The sequence below is a fragment of the Nilaparvata lugens genome, chromosome 2 (genome assembly GCF_014356525.2).
Source record: "Nilaparvata lugens isolate BPH chromosome 2, ASM1435652v1, whole genome shotgun sequence".
NCBI lineage: Eukaryota > Metazoa > Arthropoda > Insecta > Hemiptera > Delphacidae > Nilaparvata > Nilaparvata lugens.
The window spans coordinates 40,094,868-40,121,136 of record NC_052505.1 but is presented as its reverse complement, the minus strand read 5'-3'; the positions used below and the strand labels follow the sequence as shown (position 1 = coordinate 40,121,136).

The 26,269-nt window shown below is 36.1% G+C and overlaps 1 protein-coding gene across 5 annotated transcripts in view; it reads left to right on the top strand.

The window, feature by feature from the left end:
- Nucleotides 1-26,269, top strand: part of LOC111046291 (paired box protein Pax-5) — a 160,126-nt gene that overhangs the window by 90,669 nt on the left and 43,188 nt on the right. For 4 of the 5 annotated variants that reach the window (XM_022331805.2, XM_039421213.1, XM_039421216.1 and 1 more), the window contains one exon: nt 24,554-24,719. In XM_022331805.2, coding sequence (XP_022187497.1) covers nt 24,554-24,719 — 166 coding nt within the window. Of the gene's footprint in view, nt 1-10,880; nt 11,875-24,553; nt 24,720-26,269 lie in introns of those variants that run through there. The other variant, XM_039421215.1, reaches the window with a different exon arrangement.

Below are 26,269 nucleotides of genomic sequence, written 5' to 3'. Positions count from 1 at the left end.
CAACTATTGGTTGTGATCGTATCTGGTATAGTTTCCTCTTCCTCATACGAAATGGTTGAGCCATTTTACTATGAGCAAAAGGTGATAAGCTGCTCTAGACTAGACTCACCTTTTTTGAAGCATTTGCTTCAAACGTTGAGCAAATGCTCTATTTTATTCATACAATTTTGAGTATAAGCTTTTACTTTTGAGCAAATGCTCAAACTATTTCTTTGATGAGCATGAGAAAAAGGTTTTGCTCACGTTTATTCATAGAAAATGAAGCAAATGCTCCATATTCTAGAAGTATAAGCAAATGCTCAACTTTATTCATATGGCCCATTATGTTGAAGTTAGATTTATATCCAATGATTCAACGTATTTGTGCAGTAGGTGATTGAAATTGATCTTACTGCTGTCCCAAACCTCAAACCTATTTTTCTATCTATCAACGAGTACTATCTATCTTGCACCTTGGTACCAAACATTATCAACATGCTTCATTAATATTAAACATAGTCAATTTCGATGCTTATAAAATAATGATATTCCCAAGGTAGGACGTCTTTGTTGTAAACCATCTATGTTATTTAAAGGTGATAACATGGGCAATGGGCATGTCAGTGATAAGACTGAGATGATTTTAGTGGCGGGGTGCGTAGAGCGTCAAATATTACCGACATCGATCACTGCAACTTTCTGATTTCCCTAAACACTGTCTCTGAGTAATGACATTCAAAATCTCCTGCGAGAGATCTTTAAAGAGTCTGAAAATGACTTTTTCGCTTTAATCAAGCCGAGAAACAGGGTGGATGAAGGGGCGGGGAGGGAGAGGAAGTTGAGAGTGGATTACAGTCTGTGTATTGAGAGAGCGAACGCGCCATGGAAATGTCACAGGCTATGATAAATTCGCAAGCCCTGAGCCCTGAGCAGCCCGGTGCAGTGCAGACAAGTGTGAAATATGAAACAGCCCCAAACGTGGGCCCCTTACCCATGGTTTTGATTTGCGCTCACCCTTACCGACGCTTTAATTTCGTGGCTGGACGCTCTCGCTCGTCAACGCTCGTCTGGGAGTCGCTAGTATTTTTTCTTCTCCTCTCTCACTCACTTCATCCTGTATATACTGAATTTATTATCAAATGTCGCATGGTGACTCTCTCACTCTCTGTATTTTTTAACAGCACGCGGCAGCCGCTTTGCTCATATGAGCGGCCGGGCGAAGCGGGGCTGACGGTTGCCTCCGCGTATTTACAATGTTTCGGTGGCGTGCGTACGTACGCTCTCTACGCTCACTACTACGTTATGAATACTTACCGACGCATTAGATGCATTGTTGGTGGTGGTGTGGAGGGGACTCTCCTATTATAATCATAGCTGTTTTTCTCCACATACCTCATGATTAATCAGAATCACTAATCATTGTGACATGACTAGAATAGCTGATGTCATGGATTGGTATCGAAGGGGGAGTAATTTGAATATGAGTAGAATAATTAGAATTTTCACTGGCACTGAGACTGAGAAAAGATGAGGAATTGAAAAGGGTTTACAATAGAAGATTTCATGCAGTCCAATGAAAATTTGTTTTCTATTCGAAAACTTATTGAGGAAATTTAAAATATCTATCTGAAGAATGTCAAGAGTACAATCACTATGTATCTTGAGATTAAAATTTGAAATTTTTGTTATTCAGGTATAATATTGCAAGATCCAGAATGAATTTAAAATGCTTCAAACATAAAATAAATTGTGTGGACTGGTCAAGTAGGCTATATTGTAAGTAGAAGAAATATCATTCCAAACTATATCAACCATATTAGATCCATTCCTTTCATTGAAGAAGAGAAAATAGTTTTGACTGACAGAGAATTTCAATATCGAAAGTTTTTTATCAATTACTTTTTGTTATTAGAAACAAATTTCTTTGAGAAATTTCATTGATAGCTTATACATTTTGCTATAATATTATATCAGTTCATCAGAGATTGACATTGGTGTAACAACTGAAACCGGTCTTTCTAACTATCAATAAAATCCGTGGTTTTTGACAATTTCTTAGTCCTTGTATTTAATAAGATTATATTACGATGCTTTTAATATACCGACAATAAATTGTTTGTAGTGGAAAGTGATTATAGTAATTAAGCAGCCTCCGATACAGAATTGTACATCATGAATATTTGATGCTCACTACAATAGATGAAAATAGTTCAAGGATGAATACGATTTTGGTGTGCACTTGTAATAAATAAGTAGTGATAATTTCAGAGTAAATAGAGTATCTCTGTAGGTTCAGAAAAACGATATTCTCTATCTCATACGAGAATTAAATTTGCAGGCGAGTAAAATGCTTTTATGAATAATATGATGAACTATTTTATTTCGGTTATTTCCTCAGAGAATTCAACATCTTATTTTTCAGTATTCCAATGCTGCCTACTTCGACACCACATTTTTGTTGCTCAGAAAAAAACGCATAAATATACATTCTATTTACAATATTCCCAGATGTTATCTGCGGCTGCATTACTCCTACGAAGATTCCGATTATAGACGACAAAATAGCATAGGACTGGAGTGTGTGAGGCCACCAACATGTCACTAAAGCGCTTCCACATTTCACTGACTCCGCTTTGAAAGAGCATCCCTGTGCCGCGAAGATGAATCACAGTTTCTGAGCTCCCGTTGTCATCCTTTAATAGGCCTACACCATTCAACTGGCTCTATGAAATTAATAGCTTCTTCCTACTTGGACTAATGATCCTGTCACCTTTTTATCTTTTCAAGTTTACTGCTCCAGAATATAGTACACACTGTGTCTTTATTCCTGTCATCGTTGTACATCTATTGTTCAAATTTTACTGCTGTACCAGCCACTTAGTCTCTTGAAACATATTTCGCTTGACTGACTGAAAATATTGTCGAATCGTGTATGTCTTCTACAATATTTCCATCCATTTTCAATATTCTAAACAATACATTGATCAATTCAAACTGCTTTCACCTAGAATTACTGGTTCATAAAAGTGGAAAATCCCTCTAAGCTTCTTTGAACTCAACATTAATTACTGTGATCAATTACAACATGATTAACTCCAACTACTGACATGTTGCGGTTGAATTCCAAAAAAAATTGAAAAGCATTGTAGATTATAATATATTGATTTTTTCAAAACACAAATCATAAGTATCTTAGTATTCTTGAACTGAACATATTGTGGATCATTATTCAAGTCGCATATAGACACCATCAGAGTGTCATTCATTTATTTCAAATTCACTGATAGAGCATAAATTGAATCCTTTGTTGTTTCAATCTGCCCATGATACTTGCTCTGTTATACTATATAAATACAAAGCAATAAAATCGAGTGGCCGATTCAGTCAGGAACTTACTGATAGCTTAAACGCGAATCTAGCAACAAGTTGAATGCAAAATGTCGGCCGACCTCTTCGAATGAGTGAGTTTGCCATCAACAAGCTATTGCAAGGAGAACTGTCACAAGTAAATTTCTATGGCAATATTTGCGGTGGCCCATCAGACACATATCCAATCCATGCGTCGTCAGTGGGCTATGACCCCGAACTCGACTTAGACAAATTGCTGTTGCTGTTGTTGCACCCCCTCACTTCATCCATCTCACAAATCGCCTTTCAAGAAAACACATCAACGTATGCAAAAGGGGTTAATTCGAACGCTCGAAACCTATGAACCGAACAGCGACTACTCACTCGTCTAAAATCACTCTCCTTTTTCTTCGTCTTCCTATTTATTCTTTTTTATTTGCTCACAAGCGACTGGCATTGAACGATGTACCTCACGGATCATTGCTCTATCTACTCCAACCACATTTCATCACATAGGAGAACTAGGCTCTCCTCCTTCCAATGTTGAATGTGAACACCTCGTAAACAAATCGCCTCACCAATATGGTGTGCTTGAAAGATTAATCAGATTGAATGCAAATTGAATCGGAAAACACATCAATGTTGAATTCGATATTCTATTTAAATAGTTATTGACAACTTCATAACATTTTATCCTACCGCATTCTTGACATTTGATATTATTCGACGGCTGAAGCTGGATATAACTAATATAGCTAATTCGGAAACAACACACTTTTAAATTCAGAAAATATACTAAATTTATTTTAAAAAATTCAAGCATTTTCTCGCATGTTTTCCTGCTATCAATTATTATTAAATTACCTTATCTTAATATAAGAAATATATAACTCTATAAATTCTTCAACTAGTATAGAGAGTTCACGAGATAATAAATCATCTCTCTCGATATTATTACTCCATAGGAGTCCCTTTTTATTTAAAAATTGAAATTGGAAATAAATTTGCGAGGAACAGGCTCTGAGGAAAGTAATCTTTCATGAAATATATTAGGTTTAGTGTTCAAAATTCCAGTATGTTTCTCAAGAATGCACTACATAAAAACTTTGATAGTCTCCTTCATTAAGACTGAGAAACTCATGCCATTTTCTAGAGAATATTGAAAACCCGATTAACATTATATCAAGTGAACATTATCTATTTCGAGTAATCATTTTCGCTTAGGTCCCTATCGATTCTTTACTATAGACTGAAAGATAATATGAATAGATCTTATGAACAAAATTATCGATGAATCCATATCTGAGGAATAATTAAATAAGAAACTTTATTAAGTATGTTTTTATTTTAAAATTTTGCAATATCCAGTATTACTGATAAATTTATTGCCAGTGATTAACGAATGGCGCAGTCATCCTTTCATGTCTTGTTTCTTTTTTATTTATTGTACAAAATACTACAATCATGATATGATTATGACATTGGAAGAAAAAATAAGTTCAGCCTGTATTATTTCTCTCCAAAAATTTTGATAAAAAGTTAATGCTGTCCAAAATTTGAGGTTGAAAATTTGAATACAAAATCACACACTGCTTCGTCACTTGATTTTTGATCCAGGAATAATGATTTGAAGATTTTGAATTTTTAAGGTTGACATAATACTTGAAATGAATCATAGAATGTATCACAATGAATAAAAAACTTTAGAAATATTGCATTTATTTGAAAAATTTGAATAAAAAATCACAAACCTACTCACTATTCTCAAAGCATAATAATGGTAAAACTTCAGTCTATGTCTATGAATCAAAGGAGTCATCGAATTCAATCATGCCTATTTGAATTTCATACTTATCTGACTTAGTCATAAACTCTTCTTGTGATTGTCGATTTGAATCACTTGGAGAGCGATTAAGTGAGCTAGGGATACCCCATTTTTGGTTACCCCATTCAATAATTTGTCGCTTAGCATATGCCACATACATCATGCGAACATTGACGCCAGAATGGTTGAGCAGCAACGCAAGGAATATGCATCTAACCGATATAGTTTACAAAACAAAAAAATCTATTATTCGAAGATTTACTGGTTATTAACGTTGATCTTTGGCTATTATGGCTGAGAATGGGAGAGTTGAGGATGGATGACGGAATAGGCAGGTGACTGGAGAGGCAACAATAGTCAGAAACACCTTTTTAATAGGGTAACTGGCTCGAGGGGACACTTCATTCAGTCGAGTGGAGATGCTGAGCAAGGACTCTCCATCTATTGTCATGATGCAGCTCACTTCCCATTGCTACAACCCTCCTTTAGAATTAGAAATGGACCCTGACTTCTGCCCTCGCACAATAGAAGAGAGTCTCAACTCTGTAGCATTCTTTCTTCCGAAGCCGAATTTTGGATCACCCTTCGAGCAGCTCAAGATTTTTCAGATTTTTGGAATAGGCACAGCAAGCTGGTCCAGTTCCAAGCTATAAATAGAGTAAGATCTGGTTTGACATCATTATACTCATAGAAATGCTATCAAGAAAATAAATGTTCACGTGAAATCTGTGAGTCATTCCGAGAAATCAAATTCACAGCTTCAATATGATTCCATAATTTAGAATAGATTCAGTGATATTGAAAAAAATGAATCTGTATATTCAATAAACCCCGTTCATGAATGAAATCATGGTTATGAATTTCACTGAAATTCAAAAGCATCCAATTGTACAATATTATTGATGGCAGCGATATAACCCACTTCTGTCATGTAGCCTACATCAATGTGAATAGAACTCCAATCTATGTACAATAATGATTCATCAGTAATTGAATAAATCATTTAAACAGTTTATAGTCCCATTGTTTATGATATTACTGCAATTCACAGTAAAATCTCTCTTGACTTGAATTTTGAATTGAGCTGTCAGGTCCAGTATTATTCATTCAACTGATCTGTTTCTTCTATAATTTCTGATCAGAATTGTCATAACAACTCCAAATAACAGTATATATTATGTGATAGTGTCTCAGTCCCAAGTTGATTGTAGGAATATAATTAAATATAACTATTTGCCAGGAATATAATGAATGAGAAAACGTCTCTATAGCTTCAGAAGTAAAATAGTTCGAATAAAAAACTAATAGGCAATGAAGTGTACATATTATCACAGACAACCAGGCTTTTATCTATGGTATTATCCATAATTTTCAATTAGTAGTAATACCATGTTATACAAAGTCACATAGATCAAGTTGAGTACTTTTCTGCATAGCCTAAACTGACTGAATCTCCCATATTGGGATACAAGTCTCAGTTGCAATGAATCGAACTTGATGTTGCAAAGTGTGCAGTGTGGGCCTTGCCGTAGTCCTTGCCCTTCGCCGAAGGAAACCGGGGAGCCGCCGAATCGATACCTTTTGTTCGGGGACAGCACTGAAGCCGGAGTCGATGAAGGGAAAATAGCTGAAGCACGGTTCCCAGACCGCAGTCTCAGCTCTGCGCTTCCTCCATTTCCCAATTCGGTTCCTTCTCTTCCCAAACTCACACTCACACTCACACACACTTGAAAGAGAGCGGTTACTACCACTCCCCACCACCACCAACCGTATCCAGTTGTTGTGAATGAACGTCGGAAAAAGAGGAAGCACGGTTTTACCACTATGCAACTGACTCAATGAACGTGATCATTAGGGCTACTACTAGAATTTCTTTGTGGTTGGAGAAGTGTTTGTATGGACTCAACCACTTATCTGAGAACATGAAATCAAATTTCATGAACATAAGAGACATCGATTTGAATGTTGAGATTAACATGTATTTGATAACAATTCGTAATAAATGGTATTTGGGCTGGTATGAATTCTCCGTGAAGGCTGAAGGTTCAAGTGAACGTTGAAAAAAAATGATATGGAGTCATTTACCAATATAAACATTTATGTAACAATGTAATGTTTATTGGTTTCATTGAGATTCTATTCAATTTTTAAATTATAAGTGATGATCAGTTGCAAGGGAAACATAGGCCTACTCGAGGTCCGCAACAACTCACGCATAATTCAAACTGACAATTTTCTAATTCATGAAAATGCTGTATAAAACTAATCTAGAAATGGTCCAAATCCTGATGATGGATGAGTTATTAGAATTTGATAGTATTTGCATAGTTTGTGATATAGTATTATATTTGCATGGTTTCAGTTAGTATTTGCACACTATTTGTGATAGTGTTTACATCAAGTACAACTACTAAATAATTCAATGTAAATGTGTATGATAGACTATAATGATTGATTCCAATTATAGATTTTACAGCTTATTTGCTTAGCAGCTTCAAAAAATTATATTTGTAACATAAGACCAAAGTGAATAGTTTTATTTTATCTATTTTCTACGAAATACACACCTTAACATTGAGAAAATAAGAGAGAGGACAATGTCGATTTATTGAAGTAATTTAAATTGAATTGGTGATGGATGTCTTGTCTTGTTAATTTTATATACTAATATAATGTTCAAAAATTATAATGTGAAAAAATATTCTGTTGTATAATCAAAATATAACCGATACTAGCATTAAAACATTCAGGTCCAACAAAGACAGCGTTGAGTTGCCTTGAAGGTCACTCAGGTGCTATTAGGTAACTCACAGCAAAACAACGTAAAAATATCGATGAATGAAAAACAGTTCTCTAGATGAAATGAATACAATTGCTGTTGAGTTACATGACGACATGTGGAGGAAGCGCAGGTCCAAGTTCACACAAATCTTGCGGTTACAGTGTTACGTGCATGAGTGTGCGTGTGAACGACTAGGGAAATAGATACGCGCGTACAAAGACAGTCACTGTAGGTGCCGTGCCGTATTGGTCAGTATCAGTTACATTGTCGATCGGGGTAAGAGCTCAGGTGAATGAATCGGTTGATGGGAGAAGCTACGTGACCACGATCTCAAACCCCCCTCGACCCCCGCCAACACCGGGACACCCCCTACCCACCTGTAGACTGGCTGTCTCCTGTCTTATTTTTGCGTGAGACCTGCTTCAAGTTGTTCCACTCACAGGCAGCTATCATTCAATATCCTCCAGGCCTAGAATTCAATACGTAGAATCTCTGCGAATGTCTGTCTGTCTCATTTCAAAAAAGTGGATTATTTGGTTCCGAACTAGTTTTCTGGAGATTACTATTTCGTTTTTGTTACTGAATTACAGTTTCTTCTACTTCTTCACAATCTTGTTTGTATTATATCTCTTTATCTTATTCGAATTCAGTACAAAAATAAATTAATTTGGTTTGTCCAAATTCAAGATGAATTTCTAACTTGCGAATACTCTCGAGTTTACTGTTCTATCAATTGTTCCTCTAAAAAATAGAATGAAACAAGTTATTGAGCCCAAAAGTCCAGTTTTTCGGGTACTAGAGCATGATAATAAGATAATCAGAAAGCTATATAGTACAATATTCAGTACACGCTTTCAGATAATTTACTGATAGGAGAGTTTATGTTTTTGAAACCTTTTGAGAAAAAACACGATATTTTGGTACTTTCCTTGTTCTAGTCACAATCAATAATGGAATTCATCTCGGACTATCCACTTCTTAGCTAATTCAACTAAAATAATTTTCCTGAAAATATTTCTGTGAGTTTGTATAATCGGAGCTGAAAGTTGTATGGCATTATAATAAAGAACAAGAGAATCAAGTAGACTGATGGGCCTATTGGAAAAAATATCAAGTAATGTGTTGCAGAAAAAAACAATTATGATAGAATAATCATTAATGATCTCATTAGTCCCTTTATTTTTTGTAAATACTAGCAGAAAACAGAAATGAAAGGGAGAGTAACAAAGAAATTATCTATTCTGCAAGCTAATCAAATTATGATAAAATGATTAGGAATAATCTCAATAGGCCCAAGTTTGTGAAGGAGAAATGGTATGGGATGATCATTTCGTTCTAATTTCAGCAGTTTTCCAAATCAAACCGAAGTCAGTATTGTGCTTTTGAAGTGGTAGCAAAGCACAGAAGTTGTGTTATGGAGTAGTGCTTGAATTCAAGTGCTGAGTGTTGTAGTGAAGCACGCCGCGACGCCAGAGGGGTGCCTAGACGCCCCCCACCACTCGACCACGCCCCTGTCCCATCAGCCAATAGGAATTCACCCTTCCCTGCGCCGCTCAACCCTCGCCCTTGCTACCACAGGCTCTAAATTCCCTTCAATATTTCACATGCACAGTCTCGGCGTGATGTATTATTAAAACAAAGTAGCAAACCTCGGTTCTATACTTTCGTCGTTGTTTCAGGGCTCGCGGAGTCTGCTCAAAGAAATGTAATACAAACTTTCACGCAAGAATTATTGCTCTAATACTTCTTAAACGAGCGTCTCCATACCAACGCCCGTGCACAATTTATATTATCTGTTGTCATAACAGTTCACTTTTTGTTAGCCAACCCGAACTACAGGCCAGCTAGATGGCATTGTAAATCATGGCTGTCTTGAGAGAAAAGAAAGGAAATATAAAACTTAAAACAGAACAATAGAGAAAACCTCTACCGAGACCTTTTGAACCCTTTGTAGGCCCTTTTAGTTTCCCATATCAGCATCATTTGAAAAAAAACTCCTTAAATAGGAAAATTACTAGGAAGAAAGTGAGTTGACGTTTCCAGTAAGAATCTCAAATTGAGAGCTTATGGCTTTGAATTGCATTTCGAAAAGTGAATTGCAGTTTTCATCAAATACATATGAATAATTTAAAAAGCACAGTTACTAATTAAAGAAATTCTTTGCTTGTTAATGAATCCGTTTTATCAGAGAGCCTACAGGAATTTTTCTGTTCACTGATGCTGTCAAATTCTCAGATAGGATAACCTATAGTGCCTGCTCATAGTATTGTAGAAAAATCAAAATCTTTAATCGATGTAAAATAATCATTCTAGAAGTTGTATATTTTTTCTCAAGTACATCAGTAGCCTACTTTCAGGACATTGAAACAATTCGAAAATTTTAATCATATCATTCAATATTTAACCCACGTTGAACAATTGTATCCATAGAATATCATTAAGATTTGAGAATATGAAATATCCAACCACTCATTCCTAGTTAGAAAAATGAGATGGACCCAGAAAAGCAACCCCACACAGTGTAGGTTCGAAATTGAGTACAGTAGCAACAAAACAGTTGGGGGGGGGGTCAGAAAGGGAAGAGAACTTGACGTCATTATTCGGTAAAACTCACAAAAGTGGAAAATATGAAAGGCGTGATATTAGGAGACGGTGTCGGAAGATGCGAGAGGTGTCGGTGGAGGAGGTGGCAGTGCGGGAGGGGGAGAAGAGGGTAGTTTTCCGGCAGAGGAGATGGCCGGCTTGGTTCATTAAATCCCCACAGTTTCCTCTACGAGTTGTTCCTTGTTTAAGGTATCCGGGCAAGATTTTTCGGATCATCTTGTTGTGTGCAGTGCTGATTATGTGGTGCAAGGGTTCCACCCCCTAGCGCTAGGCTCCTCCCCACACCAGTACGCGGCAACGGGCACCCACTGGGGCTGCCAGCTCAGTCGGTCAAACCTTCGCGTCACGGAACACAGCTCCAAGTTCGCGCCGCACATCTCCAATCCCTGCGTCTCATTACAATTCGTCCGTCGGTCAAGTGTTCATTTGCGTTGTCGTTGTCACAGTGTCACGCTTCATCAGCCAATTGTATAGCAAGTCAAGCAGTAATCTCTTACGGGTTTTCAGGAGACATCCCAAGTGTACAATATAATGACAGAAACCACGTGTTGTGCGTGGACGCTGTATAAACGAACGTGATTGATGCTGTATTTTTATTTTGAACTTGAACATTATGGGAGCTTCAAATACGTGTAACAAATGACCTGCTGGATGACTTCATTCAACTATTTTCTCTTCAACTCGGATTTATCGCCTCTCACAAAACTGAGATAAATTTCAACGTTTTGAAGTAATCGACTTCATATGATAATAAAAAATCTTATTCAGATTCAACCCTGAGTGACTTGAATATCCAATATTGAGCACCGCTGTATCGGAGTAGGCAACTATTTTTATAACTAATTATATTCCATAATGATTAGGTGATAAACATTTGAGCAATCAAACTGAATGAGATCCATTTTCAAAATGACTTACGATATGCATCAGGGACAATTCATAATATTTCTCAAAATCATTATCGATTCAACATTTAGAATTTTATTTTGAATTTTGCGCATTAGCCTATGATCGTTCAAGGCATTTTGGCCACGGACTAATCATGCGTGACATTGAACAAACAATCTGTAGTGCTATTTGAAAGTGTAGTTGGACATAATATGGGGGGAAATTCTAATACATGTGATAATGACAATCATGAATGCTTATTTAGTGCCATATAACGTTCTAGTCATTCGTTTCCGGGCTGTGTATAGTGGGTGAATGGATTTTTGAAAGATATAAATAATATACAACCTGGATCCTACTAATTTCGGTATATTCTCTCTACGGGGACCAGCCATGGATCTTTCAACAGCCTACCGATACAATCAAAACATGATGGAGTACTACACCTGTAAGTGGCCGATTTTTTCTACTATTATTGTCTAAAAATGCCATTACTTAATTCTGTTTTTCTTCTAATCAGGCTGATTATCCATCAACATACATCAAGACATCATACATCAACATACATCATACATCACACGTCAAGCTGATATCAATCTTCTAATAGCCTACATTCAAGAAAATTTTTATTCTGCTAAATGTAAACATCACATGAAGTGGACAATTATTATTTAGTTTATTCAAAAACTCAACACGTTGAGTGCTATACATACAGTTAGTTAGACTTGTACAGAACTCCAGCCTGCTAAATGCATGCTATGCTAAAATACATGTGGATGTCTCACGGTGCTAGACGGTTTTTATGCATTAAAAACAATTTTTATGCATTAAAATACGATCATTAAATGATCGTAGCATGATTAGCTTTGTTTTGAATGAATTTACAACTCGTTTTTCTATAGCTTAGGCTGTTTCCGTTTAGATTCAATCACAGATAAGGAAAGTGATTTTGCTTATTAGTTTTTATTTGTGTATATATTCTTTTTTATGGCTCAATGTAGATCTATAGGTCTATCTTTCTCACTTGCCAAGGAGTAGATTAGAAATGTTGTACTGTGAATGGTTTATTGATTGAATGCTTACCATTAAATGATAACCATTATTGTTATTACTACGATAATTTCAAAAGCTAGCTGCTGAATAGTGTCTGTATTTGATCAAGACTATTGAAATGGCATAATTGGTTAGATTAGCCATGTAGAGCTCATTCAAGGAAACTTTATTGACAAGTGGTGAACGCACCATGATTATTATTACTTCTCCAATAATTTGAAAAATAATTATTATGTTTTCAAATGAAATACACAATAGTTCAATAGAGTACTCATATTTATCTATTTGCATATTTTTATCATTTCTGTCACTGTCCTGATTCTATTAATACCATTACGATCGTCATTTATACCATTACGATCGTCATTTGCATTCTTTCTTGTCCATTCCCATCACAACTCTTTCTCTATATTTTAATTGAAGCTAAAAAACTCATTTACTTGCTTCTTGTCTGCATAGACTCATTATTCCTATATTATGTAGTAGCACGGTAGTTATCTTTTTTAAACATATTTGTACTGTATTATAAGGCACATAATACAGATGAAAATCAGAGATTTTTCTTAATACAGCTTCCAGGATTTCAGAAACGCTCCAGACGCGGACTATGGAGGATTGGAGTAGGATATTGAGGAGGATATCGTAAATAACCTTAGCATTCATGACTGGAATGGTTTATAGATTGACTTGTAGATGGTGATATTGTTGAGATGGTATACCGGAACCGAGAGACCTATAGCACAGTGGGCTAGACAGCTTCAGGAACTAGGAGACCTGTATAGCACACACGGCCAAGCCTTCTTTTTGCAGCCTCACTCAGCGTGTGAATTCGTACATGCGGAATCTGCTATCACTTATCAAGAGAATTCTCCTTGAAAATTAATTTACAGCTGCTGTATGAATATTCAAATAATTCTTCAAGTTCCTGTCAAATGTAATCACATTCTGGCAAAACATCCGACTGTTTGCTTAGGCAGTGAGACTCAAGCCTACATTTCCAATTTACTTTCAATTTAATGAATATTACGAATAAGTCCTATACAGAATTATATCGCACAGTTTTATATGAGAAGTAATTCTAGGAACTGGTACACCGATATCAATGGTTATTATATTCAACGGCATTTTTTTTAGATTTTTGAAAGATAGATTAATTAGTTCTGTTCAGTTCTGTTCAAAAAAATCACCAAATACTTCAATAATCGAATCAGAAGGGAAGCTGGATTAACAAATGAGCTTGATTACAAGGGACAAAAGATCCCTAATGAGTATTCTGTACTTGATTAGTCTATTCAATCTTGAATGCTCTGAATGGGCTATCCTGAGTGTGAGAATAATGATTTATTAATACTGATTGGTTCCAGAAAATGAGAAGTTTATCAGATGACCATATTATATAATTATATAGGTATTATATTATATATACCTATTACAAAACATTGATTTGATGAGCTGAGAATTTGGCTTGATTTTATAGAAGACATAACGTATTTTTCTCAACATATTGTTCACAAAATTGAAAAAAGTGCAATTTTGAGATGACCCTATTGCTCTCTTCTGATCACGATAGAATTATTTTTCAATTACTCTATAAATGAAAAGATGAATAATATAATATATTCAATGTTACTCAGGCCTATATGGGAGAGAGTTGAAATCAAATAGGCTCCAAGTGGATTTCCTTGCCAAAATAAGATAGCATCCCTCATCAGCTCATTTTGATGTAATTTTCAATAAGCTGATTGAGTCGAAAGCTCAAATAATAATAAGGAATTGTTCCAATGATATTCAATTGAAGTAATTCCCAACATTCAGATTTTTTCCATAGAATCAAAATAGTCTACGAATGTGAGAGAGGGTTTTGTTCAAGTTCTGGTCATATTCTAAACTGTAACAATGTAGCCTATAGACGACTGTAAAAATATTGGAATACAGTCTATGAAGTCTCTGATTTATTCTCTTAGTAAATACTTGTATTTTAGAAGCTGGGCTACATTGAAAACTGTGAGATATATCTGAAAAGACTCATCTCATATAAATACTCATCTCTACTTGACGATAAGTATTACTTTTTTTTATGCTCCGCTTTGAAATCAGCAGTATTTCCAGTTTTCGCAGTTATTCCGGCAGTAGACTCGTAAACCTCATGTATCAGTTGGTTTACTTATTATGATGCTTCATTCATTCAAATTTTGGAAACATATATGGAATTTCAAATGCAGAAGAAAAATTTCAGGAGCTCAAATGTATTCCATAACTGTTATCAAATGCTCAAGTATTCTTCAATATAGCATTTCCGTTATTATTCTCACCAGGAAAACCTTAATATATGCTTCTCAATCATATCAATCACCAACAATTGATGAGATCCATTATGATGTATTTCTAGGAACATTTGTAGCAAAATATAAGCCTTAAGTAAAAATATGAAATCTATATTATACATACAAAATAGTGTTAAATTTACCATTGGGTATTCAAAATCCATAACATGTTGACTCATTTTTGGATCGACTATTGTGCAGAAAACAGATTGAATTTGAGTTGACGGGGTAGACGGATTGAGGGTGTGTCAATAAATTTGTCGTCGGACACACAAGTGGCCTGTTGATCTGTGAACAGCAGCAGAAGGCTGCACAGTTGTGTGTTGATGGCAACCAGCTGATAAGAAGCACTCGTGTAACACAATATTTCATTAGCGACCCGCCGACAATCTTCATTTCCATATTATCAGTGTCGGAACAAACGGAGAAGCGTGCTGTCGGCTTTTTGGTGGCCTATCGGGATTGTAATCTTTTATGGGCAGAGGAGGAGAAGGCGCTCAGCCCTCAGGGATCAGGCGCCCTCTACACTCTGTACACTCAACGCCGGTGTAATCCAGCCGGGATTACAACCGCGTTGTCACTTGTAATCCGCTTTGCAGGCCTCAATCCAAACACAACAATACTTTATCTGGATCTAATCGAACAGTATAGATCTACAAGTAAAAAACAATTCCTCCCGTTGATGCGTTGATGCTCAGTCGGTGGAAAATTGAATCCAAAACTGTCGCTTGTGTTCGTTACAATTTCGCTTAAGGGTAACTCTTGTATGATATTATAAATATTTTCCATGAATTTATTCATCGATTCCCATCCACAATAATCATGGAGAGTGTTAGAAATGAACGTTATATCACAATCCTTATTTTCAATCTAGTCAACAATGCCAGTAATAACTAGAATGTTCATAATTATTACCATATTTGCAATATAACATATATTTTATAACGCGATTTGGATAATGAATAAAAATTGCTCTGTAAGATTTTATGGCTACGGTCGAATACAAATTACATTAAAGGTCATTCGAGTTTTTTGCAAACCAGATTGATTCGAAGTTCAACTGATCTATGGTATTTGATCTTTTGATGATTGGTCGTTGATTACTCTGGGTCTGTAGGGAGGAGTAGGGATCAGACAAAAAAAAGACATGTTGAAGCTAGTACCACAGTCAAGATCTCTTGTATCTGGAGTCCTGAATATTGAAAGTTTGTATTTGCATTCTAGTATCAACAGTCCGTATGCCAATGAAAACTTGCTTGTTGGCCCTGAAGATACATGAAACCAAGATACTGATATTTGAGACAACTCTATCCAGTATGATTGAATGTTTAATAACAGGTAGTCTGCAGTATAACAGTATTCTTTCTGCAAAGCATTGAACAGACTGAATGTCTATTGAGATTTAGATCATGGGAATAATTCTTCTGAAGGTACTGTTATGTCAATCCTGAAATGCTTGGCAAACGAAGAATAACTGACTTGATTCTGATTCAATTAAAGAATTCTCAAGTTTTTTAGTTTATCGGGAACGCTCAATGGAGAAATAGAGCATAATCCCATATAAACTCCAATCTCAAACTCAATGGAATCATGTCTATTGTACTGAGAGATTTAGGAAATATTTAAATTCCAATTTGAAAACTTGACGGCTCAGGAAATAATAATAATAATCGTATTGCTCTTATTGGTGTGAAGATGGTATTCCGTTCCACGGAAGGAGTTCAACCTCGCCTGAATATGTATTTAAGCCGTCAATTATTGGTCTTACGAATGTTATATATATCAGCCAAGACAGACAGTCCAACCTCAAGCAAATTATGATTGTAATATACCATCGTCTTAAGTTCTCTATTAGATCTAGATATTGATATCCAACTATCTTAAGAATTTCAAGACGAATAAAAATAATTCATCATCATATTATAGCTCCACTACTCTCCACTAAAATTACACACAAATGGGTCCAAACACGAATTTGGATTACATGGGACAAACGTTTGAGAGTTAATTAAGCGAAACTGAAAGGGTTGTAATAATTAGACGTAGTTGGACGGTGCATACAAGCAATCTGGCGGTTGATGTATTCAGTCGGTGGATTAACAAGGGATACACTGAGAGCTGTGGTAAGTGTGTGTGATAGAGAGAGAGAGAGAGAGAGAGAGAGAGAGAGAGAGAGAGAGAGAGAGAGAGAGAGAGATAGAGAGAGAGAGAGACTAGTGGTAGAGAAGCACTGGGAGAGGAAGAGAGAGAAATAGTGAGAGGTTGAGTGACTGAGGAGAGAGAGAAATGGTGTGTGGAAAAGCCGGGTTTGAACTGCGGACATAGCAGCCAGTGTAAAGGAAAATGTATTGCCCTGGTTTGCGATTAGCCCAATCAATTAGCCTGAAGAGCCCTGATAACAGTGCGATTCCATCGCTCAATCCAGCAGCACACACAGCACTGGTGCCGCGGATGATGATGATGATGGTTTGATGGAACCGTTGCCGCTACTGCCCTTATCCCATAGGGCGGGCCATGCTAATGAAAACAAGTATCAACCACTCTCCAATGCTTTTCCCAGCCGACAAATCCCTTACCGCCAAAGCTTTCCAGTGGCAATCCAAACACATGTTGCAAAGCTGGGGGAAAATAAACGCTCTTTATTGGTTCCTGCTCTTGTCAAAATGTAAAACGTGCATGCTTTAATATGTTTAAGAAATTATAGACTTTAGGTTACTGAAGTTTTACGTTACAGGGGGATTATATTGCTTTGCGAGCAGTGAAATGGATATCAAGCTAAGTCTACATGTTGATTTATATTAAAGTATCCATCAAGCAATTTTAAATTCATTGTATTATGAACAAAGACCCAGATTATGTTTAATGGACTTATAAATCGTTTAAATATCTTTATCATCCTATATTGAAGCATCTAGTACCAAAAAACTCATAACTTGTATCTTTACTCTATTATATTGCTAATAATTTTTTCCTGAAAAAAAGAGAACCAATTCCTTTTAAATTTGAAGAAAACGTTCATAATTTTTTCTCTTGTATATTATTTGTGAAGCAGTGATGATATCACTGCTATTGCTAGATCTCATATAAATGTAGAGCTCATTTATTTTTCAAAAGGACGTTGCTCTTTATTCTATCTATTATGTACGTTGAATTAATAATAATAATAATAATTTCTCTGGATGTTGGACGACACATCCAGAGGAGTTTATTCATAAATTCATACATACATTACATTATATTACATATTTTTTAATATAACAATATTCAGGGTTTAGAAAATGATACCTCACTATATAATATATGTGTCGAGGTTATCATCAAATTAATACTAATTTATGCTACAACAGATAATACAAAAATTCCAAAAAATCTAAAACTATATCTATTACCCTAAGCATCACCTAGTACAAAGATACTAAACCGAGGTACTATTTTCTACCTATAAATTACCTTATTTGAAAGTAAAGTAAGTTTCACTTATTGTAAAGTGAGTGTAGATTTCCTCTTCCATTTTGTATCATTCTGAGGAACGAAATTTCTGTGTAGAAAATAAAAAGGAATTATTGGATGATAAAATATGTGGACTATTTTATGTATGAAAACGTTCAATAACTCTCAAAAAAATTCAAAAGATAAACATATATATCCATAATTAAAACAAAGGTGTGCAGTGAAAACACAAGTTCCAAGTTTCTTAATTGTCGCTAGTTGATCCGAACAGAGATGTTACAAAGCGGTGATGCAGTGGCATCAAAGTCGACACCCTGACATGTTTGCCACGCTACAGTGGTCAGCAATGAAGCGCGGAGCCGACTCAGTGTAGGGTATGGCCTGCCGGCTAATAGGCGGAGAGGCGTCCCAGAACGCACCTGTTCAGCATAAGTCACCGGTCTCATGAAACGAAAACTGTCTCGTGTCGGCGGCCAGCCACCTCCACGCGAGATGCGCTACAAGGGCGCAGTTCTAAATACGTCGTCGCTCATTAGAACGGGCGAGAACAATGACTGCTCTGTCCGCGACGTTGTGCAGCTCAGCGAACAATCTTGGCGGCACTGAGACCAAAGAGAAACCACCATCACTCATCTACCTTACAGACTGTTAAGATGCTTTGAGAGAGAGAGGATCGAACTGTTACTTCCGCCCATCTGCTTCTCCTATCTGGCTAGATGATCTCTGAGATTTCAATAGTAGTTGCTCATTTGGATGAAATTTTGTTGTACAAATGAGGAGACGCGATCTGTCAAAGTCAATCCTCCACCTCCCAAAACTTCGAGGTTCTCTTCTTCATAGAACTCAATATTGTCTCAAATCATTCTTGAAAATGAAAGATTGAATTATTTATGAACTTCATTTGAGGGTTATTTGGGAAAAAAGTCTTTATAAGGTATCAATGATATTGTGAAGCTGTACTATATGCCTTGAATATTATTTAATTTCTAATTACGTTTCTATTAATTTCACTAATTCTGAGAAGACTCAGTTCTTCTTGTTCAACTCAAAAGTCAAGATTGCTGAACTTTGTAGGAGAATGTTACATGGAGCCGTTAGATTCAACCCACTCTATTAACCGAGAAGAGAATGAATTATATTCATTTTTCTTCTAAATGAAACCTCTACTCATCTCTTCTCACTCTTCTAATTACGGTACAATAGAATATTCTACTTAGAATAAAACTTGATCATTCTCCAATCCTCCAGAATGGAAGATTATTGTTACAAAAAAGATTATATAGACCAATTCAGTTGTAAACTGAAAATGGGAGTTTGCTTCATAAACTCACGAATCAACTCCATAAAATAATATTGAATGTCTTCATAGAGACAAAATATTGATGTTATGAGAAATGAGGACTGTTCTGAGTTTCATCCACTGTACACGATGAAAACAGTGGAAGGAAGCGAATCCACGGGGAATTCGTTGATCGGGGAAGTGCAGGAATGCTACTGAATGGGAAAATCTCACGTGGTCAGATGCTCTGCGTTCATTCATCTGCCGCCGATGCGATGAAAAGAGTAGAGGCTGGCTGCTGGCTGCAAACTGCTAGGGCCACCGTGAAATCGCCTTTTCGTGGATCAGCTCTGCTTCTATTGTCATTTTGCTCCTCCGTCTTCCATCCTATTCATTCTTCCACTCAAACCTGGAAGATGTGTATTATGTACTACCTGTAGTATAAATATATCATAGTTTCATATTATTTCATCTGGTGTCATGAAGAACATACTTATCTGTTATCATATATTCATCTGGAGATTCAACATATTTTATTGATTGTCAAACAAGTAGGCCTGTATATAATTTTTGAAATCAGACAGGCAGTTGAGGAATGCAATACTTATTTCATTCCACAGTCACAATATCAAATTAATGATTGGGGGAAATCAACAGGATAAACTCAAAACTGTTTCTCTCCCTTATTTTGATAAAAATAGTCCAAATGAGGTTATATAAACGCTTATTATGTTAGTGTCCTACATTAAATTTTACATCAAATATCCTCATTTTTCAAGCAGAGATTATTAAGGATGAGAGAATGATGTAATGAAATCCAGTATATGATCAGAGTAGATGAAGGGGATGAATCAGTCAATTTAAATTATGCTACTTTACTTGTACACCTTGAGGATGGAAAACAATATTTGTAATGATACTAAATCCAGAAAATATCTCAGAGCCGATCTTGATAGAATGAAAATGATCGTTGAATCCAGTTGATATGGATGAATCTACTATTGAACTTATTCACTGCATATTATGCCCTATAAAAGCTACAAAGTAATAAACTGTTCCAATTATTGTGCACAGAAGCGGAAGAAAACATAACATGATCGAGAAAATAAATGGAAGGGCTTGAGTGATTTGGAGTGTGAGAGATATAAAACTTGAGAGTGAGTTGAGCAGAGAAAGCCAATCTAGTGCCAGCTGTAGAGGGGGATGTAAGGGGGGTCAGTAGTGGGACTTGGTGGTCGAAGGCTTTGTCCTTAGAGCCCTTAACAACGGCAAAGCAGCAAGGCGCCGCATTAAATCTGATTTGTGTTTAGCGGGGCAACAGCAGGAATCTGAAGCATATTGTCTCGCCCCTCAAGGGCTCACTCGGGGCTTATTCTGCCCTCATATTGGCTCTTCCCCACTCACCACTCACCAGTCCGCACTCAATCAAGCGCAATTGATCGCAGAACTATGATCGATTGTCCAATCGTCACTTGGTTCTCAAGTGGAGATCTATTAATTGTTTATCATCACTTAATGCTTGGAAAGTGCTAATACGGAGTTCACTTGATACTTACTTGTTTAAGTAGGGGTTTTCCAGGCCTTCACAGAAGAGGCTTTCAATTCACTTGAAAATTCATTTTTACAAATTAATTTTTTCCATTATACTATTCCATACACTATTATTCTATTATTCTATTATTTATGTACTATTTATGCAGTGCACTGATGATATAATTAATTTTTTTTGGAATGTCAGATGAATTTCATCAATTTCTAGTAACAAGTTACAAAACTATATCACACTCAAAAATTCCTATAGTCAGGTTTCTTGATTGGATCACTTTGTCAGCTTGTAGCTTGATCTGGCAGACTTATTGCATTCCCATACTTTTGAAATCAATCTATGAATTTTTATCATTTCCACAAATTTACAGTTCCTAGTCAGTCTATATTTGTCAACTCTTGACTTCTATTTGTCAGCTTGTGTCAAGCAAACTTATTTAATTCTACTGACACATTTCCCCAACAATATCTATGAATTCTGATCAGTTCCACAAATTTCCAGCTTCTCGTTAGTTTGATTTGTCAGGTTGTGATTTAGTGTGGAAGTCCATTATATTCTAATAGAGCGACTGGAGACAATACCGTGTTTTAGCATTTGGCTCGGCGTATCGAATGCAGTCGGGTTGCGACAACCACAATGCCAATAGTGACCAGACGCCGAATGCTTTCATTTTCTTACGCAACGCATGCAAGGTGCACAAAATCTACACCCACTTACATTATTTCATTGTGCAACTAACAAATGCAACTAGCAGGCTCCTAGCTCAATGCATCGAATATAAGCACTGTATTTCACTTTGCAATGTACTTGGCGGATAATTTACTATTGCTAGATTTCAGTTAAAACTCTAGAATCGGTTCTAGGAAATCGAATGATATTGACTAAGAAGTTGTGTCCTGCCGGTTTATTTTTCCAACCCGCCTGATTAGTGGAGAAGAAATTGTAGCTGATAACTGTCATGAACATGATTGGAAAACCAAGATTTTGACAATTATAATATTGGAAGAAAATATAAATTGCATATTCTCTCTTACTAACTTATAGCACAGAATACAGCATTGTATTGTTGTATTCTGTGCTTATAGAATGTAACTTATCACACTAACTCATCCAATAACTTCAAAATATTCTAATAATTGTAAACTTGAGAAAGTTCTATAGCTCGATTATCAACATGTTAAAAAAAACTAAATAATTCTCATTCAATATATTGTATTCCAGGAGTGCTTACAGTGGAAAGGGGTTTAGACACAAATCCTTGGAATTCTTAGATCAAAATAAAATTTGGGAGTTTCCGAGAAAGGTCAGAAGTGTTTCAAATGACTGCTACAGTAATTTTTTGTACCGGTGGGGCAGACTTTTTTCCAAATTCAGGGGGGAATGCGTCTATGGACTTGTGAGGACACCCCTGCATAATGGAAAATCAGTTCTTCATAATATAATTCCAAAAAAATGGTTAATTATCACCAAGACCAATTTAATTGTTTTCAATCAAATTTTTCATTTATCGATTTCGATTTATTGCACATGAGACAATTAAATCACTGTACAAATCGGTTCAACCGTTACATACTGCCAAATGGCGGTTTAAGAGGTGCTTCTCAAGAATAGCTATTGAGAAACCTCACTTCTATCTATAAAACACAATAAATAGAAAGTTGCCATGAGTAAGACTCCGATCTATGAGCCTGGAAAAAGCAAGCCAATCTCTTCCTTCTGAGAGCAATTGTTTTTTCGAATGCTCGCCACAGGAAACTATTAAGCAACCTATTCGTATATCATTTAAACAAGAAAAAAGTCGTGAAATCACTGATTTCACTTCATTACACAATGCAACGACAGCCTAGGACTGATTTTGAAGGATGAAAAAGTCGTTTGAGCAATAACCGTTGATACCACATCAAGTATACAATCATACTTCTAACTCCTTATTATAGCAATTAGGTGAGGAATTGTTACCACAACTGTGTATTTCTGTAGTGTGATAATGCTTATTGGAAGAAGGTGGATCATGTTGAGTTGACTTTCATTACCAGGTATTAACCCAAGAATATCTGTAAGTATTTATCTTGGAAAATTTCAGTGAAATGGGATTCCTCAAATTAATTTGATCCTTATGGAGAGTCTAAATTGATAATGGAATAAATCCTTCGACGTACGACTTCCACCCAATCATATAAAATCAATAACAGATTAATGAGCTACAGGATCAATATAATCACTCTCACTTGTATGTTGCACCCAAGAGAAAATAGAACATAACGATATCATCAATTTATTCAAACACTGATTGATTTATTATAATTAAAAAGACACTATAGAATATTATCATTATTTAAAATAATATAATGGTGGGAAAAACAGATAATTTGAGTTGTATTTTAGGAAGTAACTTATTGATAATAGAATGTGAACAATTAACTCCATACCTCATCAACCGCAGCTAAATATGATTAATCATCATTCCCAAAGGATTTTATTGTCAGGGACTAATTTAATAGTCATTAGGATTCACTCAAATGTGAAACTTTTGTGATGTGCACACCTGCAATGAAGATGATGGTTTAAATAATATATGGTGCGAGTGGTAATTTTCAAACACAGGAAGAGTCTGAAATTTGTTGCTAACTAGTGTACGGTGATACGGTAATACAACAATATCAACGACCAGATTCAGATCTGCTGGACCGTTGTCCGTTACAGCATGCAATAACATCGTGACGGCACAGAAATGAGAAGCTGTGTGACCAGACACATGGGAACACATTCATGGTGCACACATACGCAGCCAGTGTCAAGTGATATGTACCTGTTTGCGTGTTGTTGTATGCTAATTCGTTGACTGCCAACATTTGATAGGATCGCTCTAAATTACGGCGAGCACATCCCTGTCTGGGCTGTCATACCACCAACCAAACCTCGCTCTCTCCTCTCATCCTCTCTCTCGCTCAATCCTTCCCCACCACTACTCATTCTCAATCACGGCTCCACACTCTCAGTGTCTCTCACTTCCTCTCGCATTCTCTTATTCACACCATTTCTCTCTTCTCCAGTTGCTCCTGCAAAATATCACTTTTTTACTACATAAGTAATGAGCTCTCTCTTATCTTTCTTTCTCTTCTTTCATTAGCCGTTGTCGGCTCAATACAGTAATGCCCAATTCACCTCATTCAATAATAATCCTCTTCCATACGCATGAATCTGTAGAATATCTTTTATTTGTTGACCAGATGTTTAGACTTGTCACTAGAAGTATCATCTCTTTCCAATAAACTAGTAGTTATCATCTCTTTCCAATTCACTACCAATCACGAGGAAATGATTGCAGTTTCTTTTCATTCCTGCCTTCACTACTATCAGATCAGATCATGATGATGATGGTACTTTAGTGATTGTTGTTTTTTATGCATAATGAAGATGAAAAATATGTTGTATTCTATTGAAATATTTCTAATTGTGTGTTGTTGTGCTTCAGGCCATGGCGGTGTGAACCAGCTGGGCGGAGTGTTTGTGAATGGCCGACCTCTGCCCGATGTGGTCCGTCAACGGATCGTCGAGTTGGCGCACAACGGAGTCAGACCGTGCGACATCTCGCGCCAGCTCAGGGTATCACATGGCTGCGTCTCCAAAATACTATCAAGGTAGGTGCCTACTTACTTCTATTTCAATAATTCATTCATTTATACAACACTTTATCATACTTCAATCATACCTCTATCATTCTTCTGTGGTTGGTTGGAGAATTTATTATTCTTATGAATATATTCAAAAATAATAAACATATTTTAAAAATGAATATCACCATAATCCTCCTAAAATTCACATTATCCAGTTTAGTCACATTTGCCCTGTTATGCATAGCTAGATTAAGGGTTAGCATTCATATCAATTTAATAAGATTCTATTTTACTCCTATCTAATTGTATAAAGCTACGTTTTCCATTATTTTGAAATCGCATGCAGAGTGATTAGGTTATATTTATGGAATAAAAATTGAATAGCATTCCACATTCAATATCGTTTTATATTTGAATCAATTTGATAGTTCAACATTTGTAATAATATGAATGAGTGTTAAACATTTTTGCTACTCATTCCATATTCATTATTGAATAAGATATCATGAACGCAGCTTATATCTTTTCAACAATATTTTATAGGTAAAAAATTGAATTTTGTATCAGTCTAATATTACATATTCATAGGACTGAACTTGTAGCCTACTCTCGACAATAAATCATCACCTATCAAAATGTAGGTTACTCCAATTTTATCATCCCAAATAATTCCCTCTATTAAAATAATATAACGGGATTAGATCGACCTGAAGACAAATTTAGAAACAGAACCAGAGGTGTTGGACCACACCAGACACCCTGACCGCTGTGTGCTGCAAACGTGATAATAAAACACATCCACCACCACATTACTACCGCACGCGCACACACCCACACGGTGAAAATATTGTAAACCACTCTCTAATCTACGAGGAAACAATTTATTGTTGAACGTGTAAAACAATTCGTTATGGAGATTGTTGTATTGAACGATTGAGGTGCTACGAATATTATTGAACATTTATGAGTGTGTGGCGAGGATTTTTTTGGCCGCTCCGTAAGTTCGTGACCGCGTGCATCTTACAATCTGTTCGCGGTCTCTTCTTTTTTCTCTCTTCTCATTTCTTTTTCGCTTTCTTCCGCCGGACGCAAGTCGTGATCTCGCAGCATTAAACTAATATTATTCTTACGATGCGAATTGTTGATAATTCAATAATGTGTATTAATAACAAGTGATGTGGTCGCCGACCAATGTGTCGATGATATGCATCTGCCAGTGCATGTTTCGGCGTGTTGCTCCACTATTCACATTCTTTCCAATCTGTCAGCATTGGTTGGATGGGTAGCATTCATCCTACTCATCAGGAATGATGACAGTTATAAGTGAATCTCATTTTAGCTGATAAAGTGTAGCAAGTCTGCTCCACACTATGATGGCCTGCTCCGCTAATAATAAGACGCTAGATTCTGTCCATGGGCCTCAGATGGGCAAGCCGATTGTTGAACTTGAAAGTTCGCTTCACTTACAGCTGAGTCCAATTATTTTAGTACATTTTGATGTTATGGTATCATGAAACGTATTGATGAAGGCAAAATTACGAAATGAAGGATGTATGCAGACTATGAATCCTCTG